The sequence below is a fragment of the Ictidomys tridecemlineatus genome, chromosome 6 (assembly GCF_052094955.1).
Source record: "Ictidomys tridecemlineatus isolate mIctTri1 chromosome 6, mIctTri1.hap1, whole genome shotgun sequence".
Taxonomy (NCBI): Eukaryota; Metazoa; Chordata; class Mammalia; order Rodentia; family Sciuridae; genus Ictidomys; species Ictidomys tridecemlineatus.
The window spans coordinates 122,114,682-122,141,302 of NC_135482.1; the positions used below are offsets into that span (position 1 = coordinate 122,114,682).

Here is a 26,621-nt window from a genome sequence, read left to right on the forward strand (position 1 = left end):
TAGAGACCAAAAAGGTATTTGAAAAGCCAAACATCCATTCTTGAGCAACACTTAATAAAATAGGAATAAATGGATAATGTTAAAATTTTCAGCACAAAACGAGGAATGAAATTAGATGCTCACTGTGATCATTACTGTGTAACACTGCACTGACAGAATTATAACATTCAACCAAGAGAAAATAATCAGAAGCATAAGACATTAGGAAGAGGGAAAGCTATTTCTTTGCCAATTTTGTGATAGTGTATGTTGAAAAGCCAAGAGAGCTGAGCATGGTGGTACATACCTAAAATCCTAGCTACTTGGAAGGCTGAGGCAAGAGACTCACAAGTTTGAGGCCAGCCTGGGTAATTTATAATTTAGCAAGACCCTGCCCTAAAAAGGAATGAGGATATCACTCACTGGTAAAAGGTTCCTGGGCTCAATTCCCAGTACATGGGAAGGGCCAGTAAGCCAAGAGAATAACAGAAAACCTAAACAAAAAGAATTGAGTAGCCAGGCTGGGATGCACACCTGTAATCCCAGTGGCTCAGAAGTTGAGTCAAAAGGATCATGAGTGCAAAACCAGCCTCAGAAACAGTGAGGAACTTAGCTATTCAGTGAGAGACTGTCTCTAAAGAAAATACAAAATAGGGCTGGGGATGTAGTTCAGTGGTCCAGTGCCCCTGAGTTCAATACCCGGTACCCCCCCGCCCCGCCAAAAAAAAAAAAAAAAAGAATTGAGTAAAAGGGCAGCAAACATAGCCAGGCAGACTAGCATCTGCCTATAAGCCCAGCTACTTATTATGTGGGAGGCTGAGGCAGGAGGATTCTGAATTTGAGGCCATCCTGGGCAGTACAGCAAGATCCCATGTTTTAGTCAACTTTTCTGCTGCTGCGACTAAAAGACCCAACTAGCACAATTGTAGGAGAAGTAAGGTTTATTTGGGGGCTCTCGGTTTCAGAGATCTCAATCCGTACTTAGCAGACTCTTTTCCTCAGGGCTTGGAAGTGCAGCTGAACATCACGGCAGAAGAGTGTAGCAGAGGAAAGCAGGTCACATGTTGATCAGGCACCAGAGAGATCACTTACCAGATAGAAATATGTACCCCAAAGCCATGCCCCTGATGCCCCACCTCCTTAAGCCACTTGCCTTTGGTTTTCACTCAGTCCCATCAGGTGATTAATTCACTGATTGGATTAAACCTGTCATGACCCAATCATTTCTCCTCTGAACATTCTTGCATTGTCTCATATGTGAGCTCTTGGGGGACACCTCACATCTAAACGATATCACCCCACCTCAAAAGTATAAAAATAGGCAAATAAAACCAAATACATATACATATATATGTAAATATTTGTGTTTGAAAATATAGTGGAAAAGAAGTCTATATTTAGTAGCATTGAAAACAGAAAATACTTAAATCAAAATATGCTAGAGCCTTGAGAAGAAAACATTCCTAGAAATAATAAAAGTTGTCTTGAATAAATAAACATTACAAAGATGCTTGTTTTCCCCAAGTAAATGTATAAGTGAATTCTAATCCCAATATTATTTTTTTTCTGGTACTAGACAAGTTGATACTAAAGAACATATGAAGGTGGCTGGTGGGTGAACAATTAGAAAACACCTGAAAAAGAAGAGTAATAAGGAGGGCAGGCTTCACCAGATTTTAAACCACAGGGCTACTAAAACTCTGGGATTTGGCCAGGGGTGAGGGGTAAGGGAGACACATAAGAAGTCTCTCCTTTCCTTCAATTTTTGCCATATTTTTTAAATTGCTCTGAAAATTAGTGTATTTGTTTTTTAAAAACTGTATATTCTTCAACATAGACACACATTGCCAGCAGAACAGAATAAGAAACAATGTTTAGAAATAGATGGGAATTATAGGAATTTAGACTATGATAAAGGTAGCACCTCAAATCATGGAGGAAAAGATGGGACAATTGAGTAAATATTTGGTAAGAGATAAAATCAGTCCTATGTTTCATGCTGTATTCCAGGATAACCTACAAGATGGATAAAGTCTTATTTATATATTTTTATTTTTTTAAAATAATATCAGACTAGTGAAAAATAGTGCAAATAATTATATGTCATTTACCCACACACCCCAAATGTTGTTATTTTGCCCTGGGTGCTTTGTCTTTTATTCATTCTCTTAAAAGTTTGAGAATAATTTGTGGACATAATGGGTTTTTATTTATAAATTGTTTTTTCCTAAGAACAAAATCATTTTCTCACATAATCAGAATAGAATTATAAAAATCAGGAAATTAGTATTGATAACATACTATTCTCTGTAGACCTTATTCAAACTTCAGTTTTCCTCCACTTTCATGTTCTGTTTCGTAGTCCAGTCAAGGATTACATATTATAGTTATGTGTCTCTAGTGACCTTTAATCTGGAGTGGTTCCTCATCTTTGTGTTTTATGTTTCTAGATACAGGCTTATTTTGTAGAATGTCCCTCAGTTTGGGCTTATCCTATGTTTCCTCATGATTAAATTCAGAGCATACATTTTTAGCAAAAATATCTTAGAAGTAATGCTGTGTCATTGAGTATACCATTTGGAGTATACCATTGAGTATACCAGTTAATGTGGTATTGCCAGGTTTCTTTCATCTGTAAAGATATAGTTTTTCTTTGCAGTTTTTGAAGATTCTAGTAGGCTCAGGTACACCATGAAGATAATAAGCCTTCAAGGAAGGACTTGCTACTCAATTGTGGAAAGTGAGGTCAGCAGATAACTTCCAACTGCTAAGCTCTTTCAACATGACTCATCTCACCTGAGGTCACACCTTTCTTGATACAGCCTTCATGCAGCACCTGAGGTGGGGCCTGACCACTCATTTTAGAACTCCCTGTCAGTTGCCATAGCAAGACCTGCACTGCAGTTAGATTTCTTCTTCAAGACAATTCTGCTCTTCTCCCCTTTTCTTTCATGTGTTTTGGTCCTTAGTAAATATATTGCACCTCAAATTCTGTTCAGCACGGGATTTCAGGGAACCCAACTTGGACAACAAGTAGCTTATGGGGTAAATAACCTGTTCCTTGATATTTTCATTTACTCTTTTTAGCATACTTTGAGTATTTTTGCTTCAAATATTTGACAAATAGTCAAATGGTCATTTTCTAATTCCATAGTTTTTTCTGCATTTATTAATGTAAGGAATCATTTATCCTTCTACTGTCATTTGATTCATTTGCTTACATTGGCATACAATTATAGATTCTATTTTATTGGTTAAAATCTTTTGGGGGGGGCAGGTACCAGGGATTGGTCTCAGGGGCTCTCGACCACTGAGCCACATCCCTAGCCCTATCTTGTATTTTATTAGAAACAGAGTCTCACTGAGTTGCTTAGCACCTCTCTAAATTGCTGAGGCTGGCTTTGAACTCGCCATTCTCCTGCGTCGGTCTCTCCAGCCACTGGGATTACAGGCATGCGCCACTGCACTCGGCTTTTTATTGGTTAAAATCTAACATTCATTTTGTTGCTCTGTTTGTCCCAGATTTGACCAATTAGGAACTCCTTTCATCTGATTTCTATATCCTTTTGACAGCTCCCTCCATTTGATACTTTTTGCTTTTTAAAAAATTTATTTACTCTAATTTGTTATACAGCAGAATGCATTTCAAGTCATAGAACACATATAGAGCACAATTTTTCGTTTATCTGGTTGTATACAAAGTAAAGTCACACCAGTCTTCATTCATTACTTAGGGTAATGATGTCCATCTCATTCCACCATCTTTCTTATTCCCTTGCCCCCTCCCTTCCCCTCCACCTCTTTTCCCTATCCAAAGTTCCTCTATTCCTCCCATGCTCCCTCCTACCCCCATTATGGATCAGCATCTACATATCAGAGAAAACATTTGGTCTTTGATTTTTTTGGGATTGGCTTACTTCACTTAGCATAATATTCTCCAGTTCCATCCATTTACCTGCAGATGGCATGATTTTATTCTCTTAATGCTGAGTATTCCATTGTATATATATACTACAATGTCTTTATCCACTTATCTATTGAAGGGATAGATGAGTCCCTTCAATAGTTAAATTGTGGAACCAACCTAGATGGACATTTTTTTTTTTTAGGCTCATTGGTACTTTTTGTACTTGTGGAATGGTTCATTCAAAATGGGCTTAATATAAATATTTTTCAAAATGAAAACATTCAAACACTAGTAGAAAAAAGGAGTGGATGATCTTATAATGAGTATTTGGTTTGGGTCTGGAATGTTCATTAAAGGCTTATATGTTAAATATTTGGCTCCCAGTGCAGCAGCATTAGTAGATGGGGCTTATAGGAAGTGAGTAGATCATGAGAACAATAGCCTCATCAGTGGATTAACCCATTAATGAATCCATGATCTGAATGGACTGTTGGGAGGTGGTGGAAACTGTCTGAGATAGTATCTAGTTGGAGAGAGTGGGTACTTGGGAGAATGTCCTTTCAGACTGTATATGTTGTCCCTGGTCCCTTCCTCTTCGATGCTTTCTGACTGTCATGAGCTGAGTACCTTTCTTCCACCATGTCCTTTTGCCATGATATACTGCCTTACCTCAGGCCTACAGCATTGAAGCTGGCTGACAATGAACCAAAATAATTCCTTTTATAAATGGTTTTCTTGGGTATTCATTGCTGTAATGAAAAGCTAATATAAATGAGAGTAATGAAAGCCTCTAACTATAATTCAGAATTGCCAAACCCAGTAGGATAAAATGGATAACATAAATAAGCTGGTTGTGGTGGTGCACACCTGTAATCCTGGCAACTTGGGAGGCTGAGACAGGAGGATAGCAATGTGAGGCCAATCTCAGCAACATAGACTCTGTCTCAAAAATAAAAATTTTAAAAGAGTCTGGGATATAACTCAGAGAAAGAATACCTTTGAGTTCAAACCCTAGTAGTACCCCCTCAAGAAAATTTGTCACAGAAAAAAAAAATGAAGAAGGCTTATAAAGGAAGCTGACACTCACTTATACATGCAAGGTAAATTTACTTTGTAATACCAAAAGCTGAAACTACTTTATTGGGTAAATTGTAGAGGAACAGGCAGTCTCATGCATTGCTCATAGCAGTATGAAATCTCAATAACAGGGATTTTTGGAAAAGCTAAAAATACTGGGGACAGATTTACTTTTGATCCAGTAGTCCTGCTGTTAAGAGTCTACACTTCCACAAATAAATGACACATGTACAAGGGTATTTATTGCCATGTTGTAATAGCAAAGATTTGGAGACAACCAAAATGTCTTATCAATAGAAGCCTGATTATGAAATGGAACACCCACACAATGGAACACAAGTGTGGTGCTTTAAAAAAAAAAAAAAAGTTTTCTCTGTGTACTAATGTGTGATGTGTTATGACTTCTAGAATTTGTAGGCCATTTTGCAAGTCATCTGGCATGATCTCTTTAAAAATGTCAGCTTCCGGGCTGGGGTTGTAGCTCAGGGGTTGACCACTTGCCTTAAATGCATGAGGCACTGGGTTTGATCCTCAGCACCACATAAAAAAATAAATAAAGATATTGTGTCCATCTGCAACTAAAAAAAAAAAAAAAAAGTCAGCTTCACGTGGGATTCTGGAAATATGATTGGTAGTGATGCATTTTTTTCTTCACTTGTAAATCATTGCCTAAAAACAAAACTCCAATAGTATCTGTAATAATAAAACTATAGTTTGTTGGAGAATGAGTATTGAGATTCAGTCAACCAAATGGACAACTTAAACTCTTAACATGAACATTAAATATTATTATCTAGTCCTAAGACTAAATGAGGGTTACGAGAAAGAATAAATTTGTAATACATATATACTTTGATGATGTAGATGCAGTGTAAGTATTAGGGAATGGAGAGAGTTTTTGTGAAAAAAAATTTTATACTTTAATATTAACGGCAACATTGTTAGTCTCGTTATTTTGAGATTATGAGCAAATTCAGAATATCAGTATAAATTTGTGAAGCATTTTATCTTTTTTAAAAGAAGTATTTACACACACATACACACAAGTGCAGGGTAGGGAACCATTGATTACTAGTCATTTAATAAAAAATCCCAAAGACTATACTGAAAGCTACTAGAATTTAACAAGGTCACAAAATACAAGGTCCATAAATAAAATTCAATTGTATTTCTGAATAATAGCAGTGAGCAATTAAAAATTGAAATTTAGGGCTGGGGTTGTGGCTCAGTGGTAGAGTGCTTGTTTCTCATGTATGAGGCAATGAGGTCAATTCTCAGCCCTACATATAGATAAATGAATAAAATAAAGGTCCATCAACAACTAAAAAAATTTTTTAATTGAAATTTAAAAATACTATTCATAATAGCATCAACATGACATTTTAGGGATGATTAACAAAATATATGCAAGGTTTTGTGTACTAATAAGATTAAATCTAAAATGAAGAAATATATTTATAGAATGTAAGATAATCTTTTCAAGATACCCATTCTCCCCAAATTAAATCTGTAAACAGTAATCAATTTAAAATACTTTTAAAAAACAGTAAGTTGGAAGATTCATACTGTCTGTTTTTAGAATTTATTTAAAACTACATGTAATGGGGCTGGGGCTATAGCTCAGCACTTGCCTCAAATATATAAGGCACTGGGTGCGATCGATCCTCAGCACCACATAAAAATAAACAAATGAAATAAAGGCATTCTGTTCATCTACAACTACCAAAAAAAAAAACTACATGTAATGAACTGTGTGATAGGTAAGAATGGATATAAGTCAGATGCAGTGGTGCACACCTATAATTCCAGTGACTTAGGAAGGTGAGGGCAGGAGGATCTCAAGTTAAAAGCCCCAGTCTCTACAATTTATATTTAATTTTTATTTGTTCTTTTCAGTTATATGTGACAATAGAATGTATTTCAACATCATACAAAATGGAGTATAACTTCCCATTTTTGTGGTTGTACATGGTATGGAGTAACACTGGTCAGCCTCTGCAATTTAGCAAGATCCCATCTGAAAATAAAAAGGACTGGGGATGTAGTTCAGTGGTAGTGCCGCTGGGTTCAAGCTTAAGCATCACTGAAAAAGAGAAGGAAGGGGGTTGTGGCTGTGGCTCAATGGTAGCTCACTTTCCTAGCATGTATGAGGCACCGGGTTCAATTCTCAGCACCACATATAAATAAATAAAACAAAGGTCTATCAATAACTGAAAAAAAAAATTAGAAAAAAAAGGGGGGAAGCAAGGAAGGAGGAAAGGTAGAATGGACATGAAAGGCCAATGAGACAGAATAAAGAGTTTTTTTAACCTTTCTATGCAAAAAAAAATACTATGTATAAAACATTAATATTTTTCGAAGGAGGGTGGCACAACATGGCTAACTTTTTTTTTTGTTAAAATAAAGACCTTTATTTTATTTTTTTATATGTGGAGCTGAGAATCAAACCTAGTGTCTCACACATGGAAATGCATATAAATAGCCAAAACATTTAAAAATTTTGTTTTTATTTTTTTAGTTGTAAATGGATCTTTTATTTTATTTATTTATTTATATGCTGTACTGAGGATCCAACCCAGGACCTCACACATGCCAGGCAAGTGCTTTAACACTGAGCCACAACTCCTGCTCCTAAAACACTTTAAATACATTCATACTTTAGGCAAACACTCTACCACTGAGCTACAACCCCAGCCCCTAAAAAATTAATTTTTTAAATTGATTACATATCTAAATATAAAACTTATAGTACTTCTAGGGGAAAAAATGAGAAAAGTCTGTGACTGGAGGTTGGCAAAGATTTCTCAAATAGGACACAAAGCATGAGTCATAAGAGAAAAAAATAAACTAGATAAGAGGAGGTGGCTAATAAGCACAAGAGAAGATGCTCAACAGACATCAGGAAAACAAGTACAATGAGTTACTACTTTCATTTTTTAGAATTTTAAAACTCAGTTCAAATATTGATGAGAATGTATAGCATCTATAACTTTTGATACATTGTAAGTAGAAATATAGAACAATACAGTCACTTTTGAAAACAGTTTGGCTCTTTCTGATGAAGCTAAATATACCTGTTAGATCCAGCATTTTTATTCCTAGGTGTTTACCCAACTAAAGAAAATTTACATCCCCCTGAAGTCTTGAATAGTTATTCAAAATCAACAACAAAAACAAAAATAACTCAAATGTCCATTAACTGATGATGTACAAACAAGCTGTGAAACCTCCATGAATTAGACCAGTATCAGCAGTTAAAGGTCAAGCTGGTGGGAATTGTAGTTCTAGGGTAAGATGAAGTAGACTTCTTCGAACTCTTGCCATGTACAGCTGAATACCCTGGATATTTTACATAAAACAAATAGAAGGGCTGGGGCTATAGCTCAGTGGCAGAGCAGTTGCGTAGCATGTGTGACGAGGCTTTGGGTTTGATCCTTAGCACCACATTAAAAATAATTAAATAAATTATTTTTTCAATTGAACCCAGTGCCTCACACATAAATAAATTTTAAAAATTGGAGTAACCACAGATTTTTCATCAAAAACCATGGAATTCTGAAAGAAGTAGCACTTTTTTTAAGTGCTAAACAAAAAGAACTCAACCCAGAACCCATATCTAACAAATACTGGCCCCTTTTATAAATTGAAAGTTGGCACTTGTGCATTTAGATAGCACATCCTCAATCGTTCAGAGCAAAAATAGGATAAAGAGAATAAGGGCTTTCCTCTAAATCTGATTTGTTGATTTTTTTTTTTTCAGTAATCCTTTCCCCACACATACATATTTGTAAGAACTGAATCCCATGGCCACAGTAGATTCAAGGATATTGATAAAGTGAATATCTGGCATTTTCAGTTTCAGTAAGTTGGAGATAGGCAAGAAGAATAGAATAGGACATGACTAGTCCTCATATACACAGAGAGTTGTCAATTTAGATTCAGAGCCAGGTACAGTGGCTTGCCTATAGTCCCAGCTATTTGGGAAACTACAGAGAATAGGTTGGGTCCAGCTTTGGCAACCCATTTAAAGAATGAATAACACTATTATATCTAAATGAGATTATGTATAGTTACTGACAAGAGTAAAATATGACATCATTCCTTTAAAGATCATGTGTAAATGCTTAGTATGCTTATTTTTTTTAACCTTGGTTTTGTCATCAAAAGAATTTTTGGAAGTATCAGGATCCCCTTTGAGAGATTCTACAGGTAGCCCAGTGTTTGCTGTTTGTAACCATCTCTTTGTCTCTGTAGTTAGAAATACAATTAAATATTGAAAATATGTTCTATTCCTTACACTGTTCTAAGTACTGGTGAAGTTTTAATATTCCCAATCTCCAAGAGAAAAATCTAAAATGTAGTACAGATTGTAAACTAATAATTATGAGTGTCAGGAGTGTTGTAAAAAGGTGCTATGGAAATATATACTAAAGAGATTTATTTAGCCCACACTTGTGGTTAGGTAAGTCCTCTGTGAAGAAGTGACTCTGGCCATTATGGTTTTGTCTATCTTGGTTTTTAAAATGCAGAACAGTTTTATTTTTCCAGTAACTATATGAATACCTTTTTAGAAATTAGGAGAGAAAAATCACCAAAAATTGTTTACCAGATAGAATTTTAAATTGGAACTCTATTCAGAGGAATGTGGTAACACTATGTTATCAACTTTTTTTTTCTAGTTGTTGATGGACCTATATTTTATTCATTTATTTATATGCAGTGCTGAGACTCGAACCCAGTGCCTTGTACATATAGGCAAGTGCTCTACAACTGATCTACAACCCTAAACCTCAACTTTTTTTTTTTTTTTTTTTGGAACTGGGGATTGAACTCAGGGGCATTCAACCACTGAGCCACATCCCCCAGCACATCTCCAGCCCTATTTTGTATTTTATTTAGAGACGGTCTCGTTGAGTTGCTTAGCACCCTGCCTTTGCTAAAGCTGGCTTTGAACTCTTCTCGATCCTCCTGGCTCAACCACCTGAGCCACTGGGATTACAGGCATGCACCGTCACAGCTGGCTCCTAGCCCTCAACTTTTGATCTTTACCAATGTAATTATTTAAAGTGGAATCTTATTTTTACTTTGGATTTGTCTTAAGGATGAGATTGAGCATCTTTTTTTTTTTTTTTTTTTTTTTTTTAATGTTTGAAGTGCCAGGTCTGGTGGCACAGGCTTTAATCCTAGTGATTTGAGAGGCTGTGGCAGGAGGATAGCAAGTTCAAAGCCAGCCCCAGCTATTTAGCAAGACCCTAAGCAACTTAACAAGAGTCTGACTCAAAATAAAAAGGGCCAGGGATGTGGGTGAGTCGTTAAGTGACCCTGGATTCCATCTCTGGTAATCCCCCACCCCTGCAAAAAAAAAAAAGAGAGAGAAAGAAAGAAAGAGCTCTTCTTGATTTGTCAATACTCATATATTAAGGAAATTAGTTATTATGCTATCACAAGAATTTTGAATATTTTTCTGTTTATCATGTTAAATTTCTATATGAATTTTTGTCCAGTTGAGGACTTTCTATTCTTTTTCATTTATCTGTTTATTCACAAACTAGTACAGCTATTTTAATAATTGGAGCATATATGATAAAGTCATGTGCCACATAACTTTTTGGTCAGCAACAGACTGTATACACAGTGGTGGTTTCACAAAATTTTTAAGGGAGCTGCCTCTGATAGGCAATTAATATACAGAATATATAAAGAACTCAAGAAAACTTAACACCAAAAAAATCCAATCAATAAATGAGCAAAAGAACTAAATAGACTTTCTCAGAAGAAACAGATAATTAACAGATTTATGAAGAACTATTCAACATCTCAAGCAGTCAGGGAATGTAAATCAAAACTATACCAAGATTTCATCTTACTCCACTCAGAAAGGCAGATATCAAGAATACAAATAATAATAAATGCTGTTAAGGATGTGGTGGTAAAAGGTATATTCATACATTGTTGCTGGGACTGCAAATTTGTATAACCATTTTGGAAAGCAATATAGAGATTTCTCAAAAAACTATAAATAAAATCACCATATGACTCAGCTAACCCACTCCTGGTATTTATCCAGAAGAACTAAAATTAGCATACTTTAGTGATAATAGCCACTTTAATGTTTATAGCAGCATAGTTCACAATAGCCACATTATGGAATCAGCCCATCTATCAGTAGATGAATGGATTAAGAAAAACATAGACACACAATAGAGTTTTACTTAGCCATAATGAAGCATGAAATTATGGCATCTGCTGGTAAATGGATAGAAATTAAGCACACCATGCTAAGTGAAATAAAACCATACTCTGAAACTCAAGGGTTGGATATTTTCTATTATGTGGAAACTAAGTTCAAGGGTTGGATATTTTCTCTCATATGTGGAGCAAATTAAGGAAAAGAAAATAGGGCTGGGGAGGGCTTGATATCATAAAGATATAGGGAAGGCCAGAAGAAAGAGATTGAGAGTGAGGGAAGAGAGATGGAAAAGGAGAAGAGAGGAAATATAGAATGAATTTAACAAAATTACATTATGTGCATATATAAATATACCACAGAGAATTTTACCTTTATGTGTGTGAAAGCACCAATCAAGGATGGATAATGGATGAGCAAGGATGGATAATGGATGAGCAAGGTGAGGATCCATGGGCTGTTGGTGTGGGGGTCATGGAGTAGAAGGATGGGAGGAGGAATGATGGCTGAAATGGAGTGGGTTAGATTCCATGTGTGTATGATTTTGTTGGGATGAACCCAACTGCTATGTATAACTATAATTCTCTAATAAAAATAGATTTTAAAAAATGATAAAGAAGTAGAAAAATTCCTGTCAACTAGTGATGTCATGCCATGAATATATATTGATGCAGTACATCAGTCACATGGTAGTGATGCTGTGTAAATGAATATACCGTACTCCCAGTCATATAAAGATAACACATACAATTACATATAGTACCTAATTCTTAATGATAAATGTTTCTGGTTTACGTACGTACTGTACTATGTAGCTGTTTTGGGGGGGAAGACAGTACTAATGATTGAACCCAGGGGCACTCTTCATCCTGAGGCCTTCCCCCACACCTTTTTAAAATTTTAAGATAGGGGTTCATAAATTGCTGAGGCTGGCCTCAAAACTTGTGACCCTCCTGCCTTAGACTCCAAAGTGTCTGGGATTACAGGCTTGTGCCACCATGATTGGCTTGTACTATACTTTTTATATTTTTAGAGTCCTACTTACAAAATAATCTTGGCTACCCAACAGTATACTATGTTATATCAGTAACAGCCTCATATATCTCATCCTTATTGCATCTCTCTCTCTCTTTTTTTTTTTTTTTTTTTTTTCTGTTTTTGAGTACCAGGGATTGAACTCAGGGTCATTTCGATCACTGAGACACATCTCCAGCCCTGTTTTGTATTTTATTTAGAGACACAGTCTCACTGAATTGCTTAGGGCCTCGCTAAGTTGCTGAGGCTGGCTTTGAACTCTCGATCCTCTTGCCTCAGCCTCTGGGATTATAGGTGTGCACTACCTTGACCTTATTGCATCTCTCTCTCTCTCTCTTTTTTGGGGGGGTACTGGGCCGTGAACTCAGGGGCACTCGACCACTGAGCCATATCCCCAGCCCTTTTTTGTATTTTATTTAGAGACAAGCTGGCTTTGAACGCACAATCCTCCTGTTTTAGCCTCCCAGAGCTGCTGGGATTACAGGCATGAAGCACTGTACCTGGCTCTTATTGCATCTCTTGATGACATCAAAAGACCACATAGTGATTGACCCGTATTATCTAGATTTGTATTAAAACACTATATTACGATGTTCACATAATACTGGAATTGCTACTTCTCAGAACATGTTCCCATTGTTAAGCAACACTTGACTGTACTTTTTAAAAAAATTTTTTTTTGTAGTTGTAGATGGATAGAATGCCTTTATTTTACTTGTTTATTTTTATGTGGTGCTGAGGATCGAACCCAGGGCCTCACACTACTAGACAAGCGCTCTACCCCTGAGCCACAACCCCATCCCATGCTTTAGTATTTGGCATGATTAGTCTTACTTCATTATTCTCTGTACTCAGCATTTTCCTACTTCTTTATGCAAGTTTTTTTTAAACAAATAAACTTTAGAGTCCATCAAATTATTTTTAAAAATCTTTATTGGGATAAACTTATGATATTAGAGAAGATTTGCCCAGAAATGAAGCCTAGTGGTAGAGTGCTTACCTGGCATGTATGAGGACCTGGGTTTAAATCCTAGCAATGCTGGGCTGGGGATGTGTCTCAAGCGTTAGCATGCTCACCTGGCATGCGTGGAGCCTGGGTTCGATCCTCAGCACCACATACAAAGATGTTGTGTTCGCCAAAAACTAAAAAATAAATATTAAAAAAATTCTCTTTCTCTCTCTCTCCCTCAAAAAAAAAATTTTGCAAAAAATCCTAGCAATGCAAAAAAAAAAAAAAAGTGAAAAAGCAGATTAAGGGACAATTAACATTTGAATGATGACTCATCCTATGGAGAACATTACTTTTCCATTTGTTTACATTTTATTTTGTGTCCCTCCAAAGAATTAAAATGTTTTTACCTATGTAAGTCTTGCTCATTTCTTTCATTTATATATTTTATATTTTAGACACCTCTGTAAGTAAAACTTAAGATCAACTGTCACTTCTAATGACTGCAAGTAATAGAAAATGAGTTGATTCTGCTTATCGGATTTTTGATAGGAAATGTGTTGATTCTGCATATCAGATTTCGTACACTATGACCTCTTGTTTATAATAGTTATTCAGTTTATTTTCTTTGACCAGCAAGAAATAAACTTATTTTAGCTTCAAAAAGTGGTAACATGGGCTGGGGATGTGGCTCAAGTGGTAACAACTCTCCTGGCATGTGCAGGGTGCTGGGTTCGATCCTCAGCACCACTGAAAAAATAAAGATGTTGTGTCCACCAAAAACTGAAAAATAAATATTAAAAAAATTCTCTCTCTCAAAAAAAAAAGTTGCAACATTTGTCTGAGTACTGTGGCACACTGCTATAATCCCAGGGACTCAGGAGAATTGCAAGTTTGAGGCCAGCCTTAGCAAATTAGCAAGGCCCTAAGCAATTTAATGAGACCCTATCTCAAAATAGAAAATAAAAAGGTCTGGGGATGTGGCTCAGTGGTGAAGTGCCCCAGAATTAAATCCCCTATACCAAAAACAACAACAACAATGTGATAACATTTGTTTTCTTTTCAGTTTTTATACCAGTAAGGAAATGATAATGTTTTTAGTGTACACTTTGGTAGGAAATGCTGTGTGGGATACAAATGATATACATAAGATCTAACTATCCCAGGCCCTCCCTGACAAATCTAAGATACCTGAGTTAAAACATCATTTAAAAGAAAAAAGTAATCAAAAACTTGTACCTGACTTTAGTAGGAATATTTTTTTAGTGTTATAAATTATGCTGGCTTGGGATTGAAGTAGATATATTTTGTTTTGTTAAGGAAATAGTTGTGTTCTCTAATTTTATCAAGAGATTTTAGTCAAAACTGAATTTTGAGGCAGTGAAACAACCAACCTTTCTTTCTTTTATGTTTTGGGGATTGAACTCAGGGGCACTTTGCCACTGAACTACATCTCCAGCCCTTTTTATTTTGAGACAGGTTCTTGCTAAGTTGCTGAGGCTGTCTTCAAACCTGCAATCCTCCTGCATCAGCCTTTGAGTCCCTGGGATAACAGGCGCTCTCCACTGTACCTGGAACAATAAACATTTCTTAAGCATTGCTATTGTGCATCAGGCATTGAGATAAGGAATAATAATAATGAGAGACATTATAGGAAATACAAGTGCAAACAAATTTTTAGTTCAAATCATGTCCACACTTCATATACTCTGACCCTGGGCAAATCATTCAACTATTTTGAGCCTTTGTTTACCTATTTGCGAGACGGAACTATAACTTTCCAAGGTTGTTATTGTTCTACTGTATGATTCCATACTTTAGTTCTTTAGTAGAGTGAGACAAATATGTCACCAGTAATTGGGGGGAAAAAGTGAGAGAGATGGTGTGGTAAAGTGATAAAGTGTGCCTGACATGGAAGAGTGAACAGCGGTCATACAAAGGAGTGTTTTTTCCTGCCTAAAGAGGGACTCCAGAAGGTTTTACAAAGGAGGTAGTATTCAAAATGAGCCCTGAAGGGGATGGGGTTGTGGCTCAGTGGTAGAGTGCTTGCCTAGCATGTGTGAGGCACTGGATTCAATTCTCAGCACCACAAATAAATAAATAAAGGTCCACCAACAACATAAAATATTGGGGGTGGGGGTTAGCCCTGAAAATGGGTAGCACACTGTATGTGTAAACTTGCTTGATATCTTCAGGAAATTGCTCAAAATAGAAAATAAAATTGTGTGGCATAATGAGACTAAAGCAATAGAGATTATGGCAAACCTGTAATGTTTGCTACCCTGAAGATTTTGCACTTTATTCTGAAAGTGACTCAGATATTGAAGAGTATTCAAACTATCCTATTTGCTAGTGGTAAGGGTATATTAAACTGATAGTGGGAAGATGCAATAGCTGTTGCATTTGAGGAAGGCATTGGTAGGGACTAAAGAAGAAATGACAAATTTAAAATAGATTTAGAATCATTAGAACTTTGGACCATCCAGAAAGAAAGAAAAATAACAATTTCCCGAATTGTCAGGGTTAGACTGCAGTTGTTGTTAGATGTATTCATCAAGTTAGTAATAACAGCCAGTAATGGCAGCACAAGCCTGTTATCCCAATGACTTGGGAGGCAGAGGCAAGAGGAACACAAGTTCAAAGCCAGCCTTAACAATTCACAAGACCCTGTTCAAAATTATAAAAAATTGAAAAGGGCTAGGGATGTGGCTCAGTGGTTAAGCACCTCTGGTTTTCAATCCCTAGTATTTAAAAAAAAAATAGTAATACAAGATAGAAAATGCATAAAAGCGGTAGATAATAAATTAACTTTTCTGTGCCTAGTTTAATTTCTTAAGTATTTAGGTGTTCAGAGAAAATACTCTAAAAATTATAGGAATAAGTTCCTCTACTTTTTATTCCTGTCAAAAAAGAAATTTGTCTGTCTCGGCTGGGGTTCTGGCTCAGTGGTAGAGCGCTTGCCTAGAATGCCTCATCCTGAGTACCACAATTAAAAAAAAAAAAAAACTAAATGAACAAATAAAGATCTTAAAAAAAAAAGAAATTTGATAAAACATGTTCTCAATAATGTAGAAGCTAAAAAAGTTAATCTCAAAGAAGAAAGTAGTATTGTAATTACTGGAAGCAAGAAAAGGTAGAGGGGAGGGAGAAGAGAGGAACATTGTATAACAGATACCAAAACACTGTTAAGATAGAAGTAAGTTCTGGTGTTTTACAGCACAATATGAAAACTATAGTTTGCAACAACCTATTATATGTTTTATGAAGAACTGTAAAGCAGGAATTTGAAGGCTCTAAACACAAAGAAATAATAAATGTATAAGAAGATGGAGATGGAAATGCTAATTACCCTGATTTGAGATCATTCTTCATCATATATATGTATTAAATTATTGCAGTGTACCCCTAAATATAATTAATATGCATCAGTTTTCTTTTTTTATATTTATTTTTTAGTTGTAGTTGAACACAATACCTTTATTTTATTTATTTTTATGTGGTGCTGAGGATCAAACCCAGGGCTTCACATGTGTGAGGGCAAGTGCTGTACCATTGAGCCGCAACCCCAGCCGAGCATCAGTTTTCCTAAAAAGGAAATTTATCTTGAATATAGCCTTCACAAAGAAGTTGGTAAGGTGCATCACAGACTAGTGAATAAGTTATGAGTACCATAGAGGGTGGTTCTGTTCATTCTTAAGGTTTCATTAAGTAAAGAGCTAAAGAAAATGTCACAGCTATAACTATGTTAATGCACCTAAAATTAACAAAGTTCTAAGTTGGTGCAATGGCGAGGGACTGTAATCCCAGTGGCTTGCGGGGCTGAGGCAGGAGGATCACAAGTTCAAAGCCAGCCTCAGCAATTTTGAGGCGCTAAGCAACTCAGTGAGACCCTGTCTCTAAATAAAATACATAATAGGCTGGGGGTATGGATCGGTGGTTAAGTGCCCCTGAGTCAATCCCTGGTACCCCTCCCCTCGCAAAAAATTGACAAAGTTCTTAAGTAACTGTAATGTTGATGATAAAGAATTTGATGGGCTGGGGTTGTGGCTTAGGTGGTAGAGTGCTCTCCTAGCATGTGTGAGATACTGGGTTCAATCCTCAGCACCACATAAAAATAAAATAAAGATATTGTATCCACCTAAAACTAAAAAAATAAATATTAAAAAATTTTTTGAACATTATTTTAATGTTTTTGAAGTTTATGAAAATGATATTAAGATGAATATTCAACTTGAATTTAAATTTATGTACAAAATGTTTAAAGTATATTCACTCTTTTTTCTTCTATTCTAGTTACTATTTCTGGAAATGAAGAAACTGGTAAGGCACTTATAGTATTATTTTAAGACTTATAGTATATTAATTGTACTCCTCATAGTTTTTAGTAATGAATACTTATTTTTGCTTTTCAAAAAGAAAATTTGTATCTTTAAATTTTAAGTAATTAAAGGAGATGCAGTATTGGGTTTATTCCCACTCAGTGTATTCTCATTTTGTATTATTTGTATAAATTGAGATAGCCATTATTTTGTAAGGCTCCTAGAACTCAAACTTCTTTGGGTGAATTTTGAAATCTGTGTTGTATATTCTTCAAAACTCTCTATTTAAATTATTAATATGAATTTTAGTTGAGGAGAGGGAATTCTGCTTTTATTATGACTAAATCTCATTGATGGTATTCTTGCTTACAAATTTGTTGAAAATAGCACTTTCCTACTCAAAGATATTTAGTAAAATAACCATGCTTTAAGATTATAAATTGTTAATGAGTCACATAAACAATTAAGGTTTTGCCAAGATCCTTGCTTCTTAGAATGTGATCTATAAAACAATATCAGCATCATGTGTGAGCTTATAAATGAAGCAGTTCAGACTTTATTCCACATCCATTAAATCAGATTCTGCCTTTTAATAAGGTTTCAAAGGGATATTCATACGCATGTAATTTTGAGAAATCCTGCATCAGATTATTCAGAAGGGCACATTTTGTTCCTTGATGATGCAGGCATGATTCAAGTGAATAGACCAATTAGAAATAATAATAGTAATAATAAGTTTGAATAATCAAAGAGACAATACTTAGAGGGAAAAAATCCTTTCTTACAATTTTGCCAGAATAAAAGAAAACTTCAGAAATCCATTGAGGATCAAATTTCAAAATAAAAATTAATTTTAATAGAAAAAAACAGAATTTCTAAAACAGTTGGACAGTTAGAAATTATGAATAAAGATTTATTCTTGTTACTGGAGATAATTAGATATTAAGCATATAAATCAAATTTTTGCCCTTAAATCTAATTTTTCAGTAACGGAAGAAAGAGAGTCCATCTTGGTAGGCCTATCGGTTACATCAGAATTATTTCTTATATATTGAAAGTATGGGTTATTTTTACCATGTCTCTTAAAGAATCTTGTTATAAACTTTTATGTTTGTTTTTTTAATTCAGTTATAGGTTGACTTTTGAATCCAGACTTTTGATTGATAAGTTCAGATTTTTTCTTTGAGCTTTAACATGCTTAGTTAACAAAAATTTTACCCTATTTATTATTTGTAACCAATAGCTTATACAAGTAATTATTAACAATCACATGAATTGAACTCAGTTAAAAGCACTGGTCTCTATCATTTTTTAACATAATAAAGAATATTATATTTACTTGGTTATAATTTAATAACTACCATCTTTATATACTTATTATATTCCAAACAATGTACTACAGACTTAATATCTATTTTTTTATTTAACTGAGAATTAATATATTTTAAAGTAAGCTGTTTGCTTTATTGTCCTATAGATCAGAAATATGTAAAAAGATATTAAATGTTAAAATATTTCAAGAATATTTTTTGCATGCCTGTCTTAGTTGTAAGTAAATGCTTAAGAAGTTTGAGGACCTTAGTGTTGCTATTTATCTCTAAGCTATATAACAGTGTTTAAATGAGGAATGACAAGCTTGGTTGAATATGGGAGCCAGGCAAAAAATAAACTATGTGAAGATAACATGGAGAGTAGGTTGATAAATGGCCTCATAGTTGCTATCACAATAGAAGTCTAAGCTCCCTCGTGTTTTTCCAAAGTAAAAACAAATGAAACAATGATTTGGAGTCCTTTGGGTTCATTATATTTTGGTTTGGGCTAGAGGGTGCTGAAAGCATAGAGAAATGCAGATTTTGAGAAGCCAGAATTTTCATTGTCAATAATAATAATAGCAGAAGTGAAAAGAGCACACTTTAAAATAGAAAGAAGTTGTTGTTAAGAGTTTTATTTTGGCAGCAAATGTTGGCTCAGAAGTAGAATGACCATTTAGATAATGGTTAAAAAAAAAAAAGTGGAAGAGAATTCTGTTTCAGGGATGACAATGAAAAGGACCTTGGATTCTTATCAAACAGATATGGGGTTGAATTCTGGCATTAACATTTAGTAAATAAGTGACATTGCACAAATTACTAAATTCTCTGAACCTCACTGTTTGTTTATGAACTCAAAAAATATCGTAAAAGACTACTGTGAGGATTGGAAATAAAGCATATAATATATGTGTTCTAAGTTGGTTGGAATGATTATTTGAGTAGCGAAAGTTGAATATGGTGACTATAAAATCCCAGAGGTTTATTAGGATGCATTGGCCCCGCAGATGGAGTTACTTTCCAGGAATTCTCAGAGTCCAGGGGGAAAAGAAACTAGAGCAACACATTTAGCATTAGCTGTGAAGATGTAAGCAAGAGACAGGAAGCAAGGAGACCAGTTTTTCTTTTGCAGCAATCCAAATGAGATGGGCAGCGTAGGTACTGGCAGTGAAAACAGTGAGAAGAAATTAGAGTTGAAAATAATTGTACTGATTACCCAGAAGATACGGGGAGCTACTTGACGCTTGGGTCCCTGCATCAATTAGCTGTGTGACCCCAGTGTCCAGTCTCTGAAATGAACCAGTACAATTAAAAAAAAAAAAAAAAAAAAAAAGCTGGGTTCTAATAAGGTTGTCAAGTTTTATTATTTTTTAATTTAAAAAGAATGAACATTATTTAAAACCAAAATATAAGGAAAAATAATCTCAGACTAAAAGAAAAGGAAGGTCAGTGCTAGCTTTATAATAAGAATTGAGATACTTGGACAGTAATGATAATAATAGCCAGTATTTGTTGAGGATTTATTATGTACCAGACACTACTTTAAGTGTTTGCATATATTTGTTCATCAGAATTAGGCAATTAACTTTATTCAAAAGGGGTTTTAATTGAAGTCTAAGCAAATGGATTGGAAAAATGCAGCGTAACTATGAATTCTGAAAGTAATGGAGAAGACTTTTTGTGGAAGAAATACTATTTGATCTGAACTTTAAAAATGAGTAGAATTTCAGACTTTTTACACTTTATACTTTGTTATCTTCAGTAGGTTTGTGTTGTTGCATTACAAACTGAAAAACAGTTCAGCTAACTGGTACATAGCTCTTGCTTATTGTAAACTAGTTCTACTTCTTTCAAATAGAAAAACTCCCAGAACACAACAAAAAGCTTTAGAAGTTATATCATCGAGTTAACATTTGGAGATAAAGATGTTGAAATGTTACATCCACTTGGGAAACAGTTAAGGTAGAAATTTAGAGTGACTATAAAAAGTTTTCTTACTAGCCTATGTTGAACAGCAAAATGAAATTTAGAATACTTTTTACAAATAATACAGGGATTAAGTTACTCAATTTTACTTATTATTCTTGGGGATTATAAGTTATTTATTTTCAGTTTATAGTTCCTTGGATTTAATGTTTAATAGTGATGGATCATTTTTAATAATGTTTAAATCATTTAAAATTATTGTTTAGGGAGAACTGAAATATAGTGAATAAAGGAAGTTTTTTTTAGCTCAAATCCTCAACAACTTTATAAAATCAAGTCTCTTCTCTAGCTGTGGTCTTTATTTGTAAACCAGTCTGATAGTCCTTAAATTCAGGAACAGAATATTTCTTCAAATATAATATTACATGATAAAGATAAAAGAGTTTATATATTTGATGTTTTAGTATGTCTTAATTAAATTTTTTATTGGATTAGGTCTCCTGACCCACATACTGTGTTTTAATGTAATGCTTTTTCCTGTTTTCACCTGAATTCAATGAAATGTTATTTGTTTTTATTTACCAGGAAAGACCGTTGTTTACCTTGTGGCTTTCCATCTGTTCTTTGTTATGTTTGTGTGGTCCTATTGGATGACAGTATTCACATCTCCCGCTATCCCCTCCAAAGAGGTAAATTTAATGTTGGTAAATTACCAAATGCTTTAACTGATTATGGAATTGTTTTCCCTTGTGTTACCTATGTTAAAACTGTACATAATGCATTTGTTTTGTTTCCATTCATAAAATTTTTTGGTAACTCTGTACTGTGAATGTGAATCATCAACCTACTCTCAGATACCATTCACTGACATAGCTTAGCTGTAATAATACTTACCTCACATGCTGTGGTATCTTAAATACATTATGTTATTGAGTAAAAAAGTCATCAAATTGAGTAGGGAAGTAGAGTTGATTTTTAGAAATTTAACCCAGGGTATAGTGGCACATGCCTGTAATCCCAGCAGCTCTGGAGGCTGAGGAAGGAAGATGGCAAGTTCAAAGACAGATTCAGCAACTTAGTGAGAACCTGTCTCAAAATAAGGAATAAAATGTACTAGGAATGTAGCTCATGGGTTGAGGGCCCCTGGGTTCAATCTCTGGTCCAAAAAAAAGAAAGGAAAAAAAAAAAAACTTCACATTTATTTACATTTTCTTAGGCATGAATAAATACATTGAACTAAAGAAAGTACTTTGATTATAGGAAAAAGTTGTTTAGGCTCTTGCTTGGCACACCATACTATGACTAATTTTTCCTCCTAATTAGAGGTTCCACTTGAACTAATATAATATAGATAAACATTTTCTAATATTTCTTAATTTTTTTTTTTTTTTTTTTTTAGTACTGGGGATTGAACTCAGGGACACTTGACCACTGAACCACATCCCCAGCCCTATTTTGTATTTTATTTAGAGACAGGGTCTCACTGAGTTGCTTAGCACCTTCCCATTTCTGAGGCTGGCTTTGAACTCTCCATCCACCTGCCTCAGCCTCCTAAGTTGCTGGGCTTTCAGGTGTGCGCCACTGTGCCTGGCTCTCTCTTGGCTTGATGTATCCAACTTAATTCTTCACTGAAAATTTAGTATAGCAAAATGGTTAATATATTCTCAAGAGTTAGAATTATCTGAATTTGTTTTGTACTCTAGCACATTACTTAATTTCCCTGAGTTTCCAATTTTCTCATCAGTAAATGGAGCTAACAGTTATACCCATTTCTATAGAATGTTTGTGAGGATTAAGAGAGGTTTATCCAAGTAAAAATTTTAACATAGTACCTGCCACATGATTAGTACTCAGATATTAGATGATGATGGTAATATTGTTTCCTTGAATGTTATATTTTTCAATTCATTAAAAATTATATCAAAATATATAAAAATAGTATCAACTTCTATTTAACTTTTTAGTGGAGGACATATATGCAGAAAAGTATACATGTCATAAGTGTATGTGGTGAAATTTAACAAACTGAATACCCCTGTGTAATCCCCAACTCTAAGAAGCAGAACATTCCTAGAACCCCATCAGTCACTTCATGCTTCCTTCCAGCCACCCACATTGTGAGAAAGTATTCTTCTGCCTTCTGATAGCATAGATGAAGTTTGCCTGATTTTGTCCATAATATGAATAGAATCATGTTATAGTATATATATAGTATCATGGTAATATATACTTGTATGTCTGGCTTCTTTCATTGGCATTTTATTTGTGAGATTCAGCTATGTCGGTGCGTATAGTAGTAGATCGTTTATTTTCATTATTGTTTGTTGTTTAATTGTGGTATATAATACAAATTTATTTGCTAAGTCCCCTATTGATAGGCATTTAGGGAGGATTTCAGTTTAGGCTATTACAGATAGGGCTTCTTTAAATATCCTAGTACATGTCTTATGGAAAATATACATTATAGTTCTTTTATATAGGTCCCTAGGAATAGAACTGATATATAATGTTATATGTACGTTCAATATTAGTAGAAAAACATAGTCCTTAGCTTGTATTTTTTTTTCTAAAGAGAGAGAGGGAGAGAGAGAGAGCATTTTAGTATTTATTTTTTTAGTTATCGGCTGACACAACATCTTTGTATGTGGTGTGAGAATCGAACCCGGGCCACACGCATGCCAGGTGAGTGCGCTACCGCTTGAGCCACATCCCCAGCCCCTTAGCTTATATTTTTATTTTACTTTTGCTCTAAGAGTTAAAGTCAGCCATAAATTGAGCTTAAGGGTTTTTTTTTTGGTTTTTTTTTTTTTAAGTTGAAGTTGGACACAATACCTTTATTTATTTATTTATTTATTTATTTTTATGTAGTGCTAAGTATTGAATCTTGCGCCTGGCACATGCTAGTTGAGTGCTCTACCACTGAGCCACATCCCCAGCCCCAAGTGTTTTTTCAAGTGTATTTTTTAGACATTTTGGTAATTATTAGTCAATCCTTAAACTTAAATTACAAAATACCATCCATTTCTTAACTCTAAATTTAAAAGGATCTAATTTTATCAATTACTAGTAGTTGTCACTGTTGAAAACATAGCATGTGTAAAAAGAAAACAGTTCCCATTATAGAAAATAGGAAGTTGAAGGGGAAAACAATTTGTAAGACTTTGGAGAAGCAGTATAGTGTACAGGCTGAGAACTCTGAATTTTGGAGCCAAACTGTCCAGATTTAACTTGTACCTCTGCCATTTTCTAGCTGTATGAATTTGAATTTCCTCTGTAAATGAGGGTAATAGTAGTACATACCCCACGAATGTAAGAATTGAATAAATTAGTTATATATATATGTGTATTTATCTAGATATGTACAGTTCTTAAGACAATGTCTACTACATAATAAATACTCTCTAAAGTTACGTATTCCTCTTTGATTGTTATTTTGGCATTTTTCATCCATTTAGCATTCAGTCCAGACCTTAAGCCTTTTTATGCACTCTACATAAGTGCCCAAGATTTTATCTGGTGGCTCTGCTGTACACTTTCCATTTACCTTATTGTGGAACTTATCATCTGCAACTGTAATTGCCTCTTTACTTACATCTATCACCTTATTAAATGTAAATTCTGTGAGGGGGATGGTATTTCCATTGTATTCACCACTGTACCTCCCCCAGACACAATCTGACACTTAGTGTCAGATTCAATAAATGTTGAAATTAGTTAATTATTCAGTTCTCAGGAACCAACCAAATAAAGCCCTAGTGACAGCCAAGAACAGGAACTTAAGGTTCTCTAAGTTTACAGTATGCTGATTGAGATGGTGCCTTAGAAGTAATTATAAAACTATGAGATTGGTGTTAATCACTGTTATTTCCGAGGTAATTACGGCAATGCTTGGAATATTTGGTTTTAGAGGAATTGATTGGATATAAAAAAACAATAACTAAATATTTAGGAAAGTTTAAGTTATAAAACATTTTTTTAAATTTTTTCAGTCAATGGGTATTGAGTAATATGTACCATATCTGTACCACATATGTACCATTTTAGTTACACATGACAGTAGAATGTATTTTGACATATTATACATTCATGGAGTAAAACTTCCCATTCTTGTGGTTGTACATGATATGGAGTTACACCGGTCATATTCATATATAATATAGGAAAGTAATGTCTGATTCATTCTCCTGCCTTTGCTATTCTCTTCCCCTGCCCTTCCCTTCATTCCCTTTTGTCTAATCCAAAATACTTCTATTCTTCTCTACCTCTCCTTATTGTGTGTTAGCATCTGCATATCAGAGAAAACATTCGGCCTTTGGTTTTGGAGTATTGGCTTATTTCACTTAGCATGAGAATCTCCATTTATCGGCAAATGCCATAATTGCATTTTTTAATATTTATTTTTTAGTTGTAGTTGGACACAACACCTTCATTTCACTTGTTTATTTTTCTGTGTGGTGCTAAGGATCAAATCCAGGGTCTTGCATGTGCAAGGTGGGCGCTCTACCCCTGAGCCACAATCCCAGCCCCCATAATTGCATTTTTTTAAAAAATATATTTTTAGTTGTAGATGGACACAATGCCTGTCTTTCTTTCTTTCTTTGTTTTCTTCTTTCCTTCCTTCCTCCCTCCCTCCCTCCCTTCCTTCCTTCCTTTCTTTCTTTCTTTCTTTTTATGTGATGTTAAGGATCAAACATAGTGCCTCACACATGCTACCACTGAGCTGCAACATCAGCCCTTAATTGCATTTTTTATGGCTGAGTAATATTCCACTCTGTATATATTTTCTGTATCCATTCATTTTTGAAGGGCACCTAGGTTGGTTTCATAATTTAGCTATTGCCTAACACATATTTAAATGGAACCATTTGAACTCAGAATTTAAGATAGTGATGTCATTTTGTAATTTGAATTATGTTTGGCAGTTTTGAATGAAAAATAAGACTTTCAGTACCAATTTCAAAAGTCTAATCTATTTTAATTTTAGTTTTGTTCCATTAAAATTCTGGTATCTCTAGAAATTTTCATTTGATTTAAATTTTATATCTTTAATTATTAAGGAGAAGGAATGGTTGTCAAGTGGAAGAAGATGTTATCAAGTGGAGATTTGAGATACTATCACAGTCTAGGAATGGATTCCTCCAGGGGAGTCTATTGAGATTTTACAGGAAACTAAAATTTAATCAGACCCTTTCCTATCGAAGTATATTTTTAACATTATACCATAGGATTTTCTTTCTATTTCCAAAAGTATTCAAGACCAGATAAATCTTTCAGATATGTCTGAAGCTCCCTGCCTTGTAGTTGGTGGTTGATAAGTGGTCTCTAAAGTCTTTGGGGGTCATGTGAATCTTTTCTGACTGCTTTCTGTTCTGTTCATTTAATTGTGAAAGCCAAGCAGGGTAATCTAAAATAGACTCTTCTACTTCATAAAATATACTATTAATTTAGATCTGGTAACAATCTGTTAAAAACCCAGAACCTTTATGTTAGCAAAATAGAGGAAAATATACTAGAATGGAACACAGAGGACCTGCATTTTAATGTCAGATATGCCAATAATTCTGAAATCTCAAAGAATTCCCTAACTCTCTTGAATCATAACTTTCCCAACTCTACTATGACAAGCTATTGCTTTATTTATAACACAACAGTCAATAAAACTAACTATTATTAAACTAATAACTATTAGCAGTGTTGGGGCATCAAGAGTTAAGGGAAGGTATTTTTGTTTTGTTTAGTACTGGGAATTGAACACAGGGATGTTTTAGCACTGAGCACATCTCCAGCCCTTTTTATTTTTTATTTTAAGACGGAGTCTCACTTCATTGTTTAGGGCCTCGATAAGTTGCTAAGGCTGGCCTTGAATTCACTTGCGATCCTCTTGTCTCAGTCTCCTAAGCTGCTGGGATTATAGGTGTGCTCCACTATACCC

General features: G+C 34.7%; 1 protein-coding gene across 7 annotated transcripts in view; it reads left to right on the forward strand.

The window, feature by feature from the left end:
* Positions 1-26,621, forward strand: part of Zdhhc20 (zDHHC palmitoyltransferase 20) — a 77,723-nt gene that overhangs the window by 13,813 nt on the left and 37,289 nt on the right. For all 7 annotated transcript variants that reach the window (XR_005732025.2, XM_040281326.2, XM_040281327.2 and 4 more), the window contains 2 exons: positions 17,428-17,454; positions 21,275-21,378. Coding sequence is in view for 6 of the 7 variants with exons in the window: in XM_040281326.2 (XP_040137260.1) it covers positions 17,428-17,454; positions 21,275-21,378 (131 nt within the window). In the remaining variant the exon portion in view is untranslated. The remainder of the gene's footprint in view (positions 1-17,427; positions 17,455-21,274; positions 21,379-26,621) is intronic.